The 7354-nt window shown below is 39.7% G+C and overlaps 1 protein-coding gene across 1 annotated transcript; it reads left to right on the plus strand.

Moving 5' to 3' along the window:
- The first annotated feature begins 2838 nt into the window (after nucleotides 1–2838).
- LOC121242967 (peptidyl-prolyl cis-trans isomerase CYP28, chloroplastic) lies at nucleotides 2839–6952 on the plus strand. Its single transcript, XM_041141014.1, has 2 exons — nucleotides 2839–5025; nucleotides 6505–6952. Exons 1-2 carry the CDS (start codon nucleotides 4191–4193, stop codon nucleotides 6711–6713), a joined length of 1044 nt encoding a protein of 347 aa, XP_040996948.1. The 5' UTR covers nucleotides 2839–4190; the 3' UTR covers nucleotides 6714–6952.
- The last annotated feature ends 402 nt before the right edge of the window (nucleotides 6953–7354 follow it).

Raw genomic sequence — 7354 nt, forward strand, 5'->3', positions numbered from 1 at the left:
GAAAATTCAGACACCCTATATTAGATCAGAAGTGAAACTTAAATACCTAGAGAAAATGTTTGTCTTAATGATCAGTCCTGTAGAAGCACTTGTTAGATCTCTCGAGTTGAACGGTGCATATGAGCACAAGACTTTTCTTTGTACAGTACTACTACCCGGTAGTAGTCCTTGTCCCTTATTCCAGGCATGCTCTCTATATATATGACGCCTTACAAAGCATAAGCATGCATGCAATAGTTTCAAAACTTCGAGAAACCACTGAAACGCGTGCGCACATATTAATTGTCCACCAACATTATTCACATATATATATATCTTCAGTACTGAGAATTGATTAATGGGCTCTGGAGCAGCAGAGATGATGCTTCGATATTGCGTCTTTGATGGATGCTTATCAATGCAGGACATGGAGAAGGAGAGGAGGCCGTACCACCGCAACTGCAGCTGTGCACTGCATACGTTAAAAGTCAGTTCCTCTAATGCTTGTTCTCATCAAAGGAACATCTCATTCCCAAAGAAACATTCGTGGACAGATTGTTCCTTGTCCCTCATAACAGTTTCCAAATCCCGGCCTTATCAATGTTCTTTTCCTGACACGTCAAATAGAAGAGATTGAGATCGAAGATATGCTAATGGAGATTTGTCTCTGCACATGACATGACATGACATGACAGATATTTCCATAAGCTTGCTATGGGTCATTTAGAAGAAGAAGAAGAAGAGGAGGAGAAAGAAGGTTAGGAAGCAGCCGATTTTATGTATTTCTTTCACTATTTTTCCTCCTCCGGTGCTCCTCAAGACAATGCTCGAGGAAAGAACGCATCGGTTTCTTCCGTCTTGAACCCTACATTCTGCAAAAATTTATGTAGACATTGTCTTGTGTACTCTCGTTTCCAGAATTGTCCCAAATTTAAAAAAGATATTGAATGAACGAAATCTGCGTACAACATCATGCGGCCAATTGATATACAATTACAATAATATAAATGCAGTACTTTATCCTTAAAACAAATATTACAGCCTCCAGTTTCACTTCTTACCTATTTGCTGGATTTTCTCCCCTTTTAACGACAATGCCGGCAGCATTAATTGGTTTGGTACAGCATGGTTGGGAAAATTAATCGAGGCCAGCAAGCATGCATTAGCTCTTGATCATGGGTTTAACTAGCATGACCAGTCCATCTTTATGAGTACCTAAACGTTTTAGCTTATCCATTTTAAAATCGGTCTTTCATTCTCATTTACTAGGACATAGATCTTTGAAACTAAAGATCAACTTTAAGATAGCTAGTTTTGGTGTGATACCATCTTATAATTAAAATAGTAATGATACATATACAATATTTTTTTATATCTTTTTTCAAATAGAGGCCGTCATTTGTTTCAATAGAGGCAGATTATGTCCTCCAATAAGAAAAATCAAATGAGGGGAGCTTGTCAACAATGGTTGGTGGCCGGGGGAAGGTGCTAGAGAAATGATCTTTGCAATCTCAAGGAATAAAAGTCTCGCATACTTCATTTGAAAAAATTGGGTAAATCTGGAATATACATAAAAAAAATAATTTAATAGTAGACTTTATTTTTTTCAAAGAGTGCGCGGTGTTTACACACCTTAAAACTATATCTAGCATTGCTTGAAAGTGCTACTGATACTCAAGTTAAAGGTAGTATTCTTTTAATTGTTTCTGTTGGCGTTTGCCTATCTTCTTGTGGAGTGGAAATTCTAATTCCTAAAGGAATGAGAATAGGAATTAATAAGAATGCTAAAATAGACAAACCAAGCCGTTGGAAGAGGTCAAATCAGTGAAAGCACAAAAAGTATATACCAGTACTCTCTTTCAATTTATATATCCATCCGCTTTTCTTATTTTTTAAAACCAACAATAAGAAAATTATATAGAAATAAGAGATCCAGGGTACATTGCCAAAGCTTCTGCTTAAGATTACAAGAGAGAGAGAGAGAGAGAGTTTGTATTTGTCCATCAGTACTACATATCCTACACTACATATCCCACTAAATAACAACAAAACAGCGAAACGAAGGCATCGATACAGGCCTTGCATGTTTCTGACTTGCACACATCATTCAACTTTTTGTTTCATCATCTTCCAACTTCAATACATCCATCTTGGGTCAGACTCACAGGTCACTTAAAACCAATTGCCTGTTGATCATCTTGGGTCAGACTCACATCATGTCACTTAAAACCAGATGCTCACCTAGCTAGGTTTGAAACCAAAACCAAGACCTTCACCAACAACATTAACGTGTGTTCAGGAATCAGCACAAACAAAACAAGAGCCATCACGATCAAGCCAAAGCATAGTAATTGTTAGGTCTTAAAATTTGATTAGTGGGACAAAAGAGTTACTAATCATGTTGTAGTACTCCTTTTGAGTCTAACAAGGTATGTAGTTGCAGAATAAACATTCCGGAGTAATCTATGCTAGGAGTAGCCCAAATCTCTATGCTAAAAGAACCGTATGTGAAATGAGTTTTAAGCAAAACAGAACAATCTTAGCCGAATGAAGCCATTTGCAAGGCAAAGCCTGAACAGGACACATGCCAAGTGAAGCTGACTTGCTTAGTTTCCCCCCTTTTGCCAGGACTCTCTCTCTCTCTGACCTTAACCTGGGCCCCAATATAAAAATCTAAACTTCATAGAGGAAAACGTGTGCCTTTGTTGCGTAACTAGTTTGTCAAGAACCCACCTCCCCAAATTTCTCTCGACTTCTACGCGGCTGAACCACACAAACACGGTTTCTCTCTTGATTACACCCACATTCCCACTCAGTTACGTCGCCCCTGACCTATATAAATGCTTTATAAAGCATTCAATGGTTTCAAAAACATTTCAAGTCACTCTTTTGCAACCTCGATCTCTCTCCCCACCTCCATCCCGGTCCCCTTCCCACACAAAATACTATTCACAAACTCAAGGGGGGTTCGGGAAAAGGGTGAGAGAGAGAAGACAGAATGGCCGCTGGAGCAGCAGAGAGGATGCTTCGATGTGTGTTTGATGGATGCTTATCAATGCAGGACGAGGAGATTGAGCGGAGGCCGTACCATCGCAACTGCAGCTGCGCAATGCATAAGTTGAAAGGTGCTTCCTCTAGTGCTTGTTTTCATCAAAGGAAAATCTCATTTCCAAAGAAGCATTCACGGACAGAGAATTCTTTGTTCATAGCAGCTTCCAAATCCTCTTACGGCTCCGTTAGAAGAAAAGAAGATAGGAACTACTGCCCAACCCTGAGTGTTTTTTCACGGAGTTAAGAGCACAGATTTCTTCTATCGTCAAGGATCAACTCTTTTTATTCTTCTGAGTTCTTTTGTAAACAGTCTGTCCCGTTTCTTTTTTCTCTTCTACCTAAAGGAAAAAGTATCTGCAAATTTGTTTTGTTATTTCTCAGTGACAGCTTAATACAACGCGGTACTTCTGTATTTCTTGGATGAAGACATGGGGGGACAGAGTCCTACATTCGATCACATACTGTCGGAAATACGATTACAATGTGTTTGTGTGGGTTCAGACCCCGATTCTTGCTGAGTTGCATCCATTGAAATGCCCATAGGAGGTTTTTAGCAATTACTCTGTGCACATAGATAAATAACTGTGTGCAAGTAAATAGATGCAGACATTAGAGAGAGGTGCTGATTAGTAAGCTACATGAAGTTCAGGTAGATAGACGGAAGTAACAGCCTGGTGCGTGCTACATCCCATGAGCAAGACTAGAACAGGGCACCCTCTTCCTTAAGGAGACTATTCTGCAATGTTCATTTATATCATATTCTGAGTGTCCATGTATACATGCTGAGAGAAGTAAAAAGTCAATCAACTTGGGGATCTAAAGAAGATTATTCTGCATGATTAATTTACGAAAGTCAGAAAATTTTCACTCCAAGATGACCTATGTAACACCAATAATCTTGCGACTCCTCAGTAGCTAGGTATGAATCATTGCCTGCATGATTCACTGGGGATATAACATGGCATGAAGTAGTACTTTGTTCCAGATGAAAAGTCAGAGAGGCCACCAAATACCATTCAATGATATAGAAAAACAAGTGAATCATAACCAAAACCATTTATTTACAGCTGAGAGCCGTACGTTCAAACATACATATCCATATATAAATTCGTACCCCCTTTTTCCTTTCTTTTCCTCCAAACAGATCCTCTCCTATCCAAATGTTTTTAACAAGTATAGACCCCACAGTCTCTATCCGTCTTTCCTCTCGCCCCCTCTCTCAACGTCACCCTCGCTCTCCGATCCATAGGCTGAAAAGTGAACATGTTCACTGCATCATGGCCCGCTCTCTAACACTCCATTATCCCCAACCCATCCTCTCCCAGACCCACCACCACAAACACCAACCTCCGCTCCACCTCAATCCCAAAATCCCACTCACCCGCCGCTCCCTTCTTCTCCTCTCCTCTTCTTCGCTCTCAATCGCCACCACTCCACCACCTGCCTCTCCTGCAACCATTCTACCACCACCACCACCGCTAGACACCACCATCACTGACCGGGTCTTCATGGACTTCAGCCTCTGCCCCACCACAACCTTTCCCTCCGGTACCGACTCCTCCAACGCCCCACTCTGCTCCGAGTCCATCCCGTTAGGCCGCGTTATCCTCGGCCTCTATGGCCACCTCGTCCCCATCACCGTCACCAATTTCAAGTCCATGTGTTCTCCCACCTCCTCCTCCTACAAGAACACCCTTGTCCACAAAATCTTCCCCGGCCAATTCTTCCTTGCCGGTCGCCAAGGCCGCCGCGACAAAGCCGAGGTTCGCCCTCCCCTTGACTTGCCTCGTAACACCGAAACCATCGACTCCAAGGCCTTCATGCTCACGCATTCCCGTGCAGGCGTTGTTTCGCTGTGTTTGTCTGAGAATGATGACGAGGATGAAATCAAGCTCGACCCCAACTATCGGAATGTGGAGTTCTTGATCACCACCGGACCTGGGCCGTGCCCTCAACTCGATAGCAAGAACATTATTTTCGGAACAGTGCTTGAAGGTGAGTTAGTGTTTTCAAGTTCATGGTTGTTCAGTGTGTTATGGAATTTCATGCCATCTAATAAAAATAAAGCGGATACATTGTTTATTTTCCGAGTACTTTTTAAATATCAAGCACTCGGACTGGAATGGGTTATTTTGTGGGGTTGATGTTAGTTCTTGTGCTCATTATCATGATGTTGAACACTCCTACTAGAAATGAGCTCTCTTGGTATGACCACCATGTGTTTGGTGTTTGGTCAAGCGTGCAGTTCTGATAATTAATTGATAAAATTCAATATTTGGTAGAGGGCATATAAAAAAATGTGATCTTTTCGATTAGTTAATTGATTTCTGGTTGTTTTTCCAATTTGGCAATAACATCTGGCTTTGCATTGTTGTGGAGGGATTCTAGTTAAAGGTTTTTTTGAAAATAGAAGTGGATTTTATTTCGTTTTGCTCTTATGTAACATTCTGTTGATGCCTTTCCCCCAGCATCGAACGGATTTTTATTAATATGCTAGAATGCATTTGTTACTTTAGCCCCTTTTTCCCAAATTTTGTTATTGGAAATTTGGAATGAACATCGAATGTGCTTGTGCTGTCTTTTTTCTCCTCCTTAAAAGTTCAATCAATATATACAGAAGTTCAAAATATTCTCTTACAATAATGGCCTCAAGGTATGCATGATTGTCTTGTGTGAAAAAAATGAAATGGTCTTGTGCCTTTTATCACCTTTTGTGGGCAATGTGTAGTGCATGAGGGATCTTAATCATGGTGCTAATCCATTAAAATTCTGTCTTTAGCTTATAGCATACGGGTCTAGCTAAGTAGCACTAGTGCAGATGCTCATCAGTACGATAAAAAACAATGTCTCTGCTTTCTTTGAACATGCAACACTGTCCCAGAATCTTAATTCTAGGACGTCTTCTGGAATGTATTGTAGCATACAAGAGTTGATATCTGGAATGTATTGTACGCTGCATATAGATTCTTAATTCGGGTTTAAATTGTGATGAAATCTCCAGAGAAGATATTTTTACAAAACTTAGCAACTAATGTAACATTACGGGGTCAGATTTTTAGGCTTGAACTTTTGGGTTTAGTGGGATGTCCAATTATATTAATCAATGCCTCACCGAAAGATTTTCCCCAACTGTCTATCTCCCCATCAACAACTATTATTTCTTGAAATTATCAACATGAACTTCTTCATTGCAGTATATAATTTCATACATTTTCTGATAGGTAGTATATAATTTCATAATTTACAGGTACATATCTGTTATGTGTGAAAACTTTGTAATTGGACAACAAACTGAAGAATTTCACATAGAATGAGATTCTGTTTTGGTCTTAAAAACTGAAAACAAACTTTAAGGCACAAGCATAGAACAAAAATACAAAGGATCTTCAATGCAAAAGATTGTAAAGAAAATAAATTCTGCTATACTATCATCAAGAGCATGATCACTAATCTCTCAGTTGAACTCTATCTCAGGTTTGGATGTCGTGGCAGCCATAGCATCCATCCCCACATACAAACCAGGTGAACGGATTCGTCAATTCAATGACTTGGCTGAATTTTTTGGAGATGAAAGAGCCCAAAATGCTCGCTCAATATGGAACAGGCCTCTTAAAACTGTATATATCAGTGACTGTGGAGAGCTCAAAGTGGCTAAACCTCCCCTTTCTCCTAGTCTACCTTAATCTCACTAGTCACTGATTCAAGGTCCTTCTCGTATCCACTTGTCTATTTTTCTTGTACTGCCCGCTTCCTATCATCCTTTTTTTTCAAAAAAGGAGAGAGCACAGTTTAATATTCTTTAATTTTCTGGATGCAACTCATTTACAGAGCCTATTGAATGTATATGTTCAACAAAGTGCAATTGTGCACAAACATCTTTTCACCTGCAATCTGATGCTGTGTGCATTAGCAGTTTCTTTTTGATCCTCTATATACCCGGTTTTGCATGGTTGGCACACAACCTTCAATTCCTATTAATGAAGACATGTTTGGAAAATGGAAACTTTGATTCAGACACTGTGGCATCTGAGACTTTGCTTTGGATTATGCGTCTTGTTCTGGCAGTCAAAGCTTGGTTTTATATTTGAAGCTATTCTTCAAAAGCATGCTTCTTGTTTACCAGAACTCAGGCCCTCAATAGTTATTTACTGGTCTAAACCCATCTTGGCCCAAAATAGGCCCTTCTAAACAAACTACTTTCTAACTTATACTCTTGAAAAAATCTACACAACCTCTTACTATTCACACAACCTCCATACACCACATTTTTTTTTAATTTTTATTATTTTTTTCTTTTATCAAATATTTAATATATGAATAATGA

This window comes from Juglans microcarpa x Juglans regia, chromosome 8D (genome assembly GCF_004785595.1).
Source record: "Juglans microcarpa x Juglans regia isolate MS1-56 chromosome 8D, Jm3101_v1.0, whole genome shotgun sequence".
Lineage (NCBI taxonomy): Eukaryota > Viridiplantae > Streptophyta > Magnoliopsida > Fagales > Juglandaceae > Juglans > Juglans microcarpa x Juglans regia.

Bases quoted from the DNA above. Each gene is read 5' to 3' on its own strand.
- LOC121242967 (XM_041141014.1), top strand. From the start codon at position 4,191: ATGTTTTTAACAAGTATAGACCCCACAGTCTCTATCCGTCTTTCCTCT. The intron at 5,026-6,504 runs GTGAGTTAGTGT...ACTCTATCTCAG, and splicing joins TTTCGGAACAGTGCTTGAAG to GTTTGGATGTCGTGGCAGCC.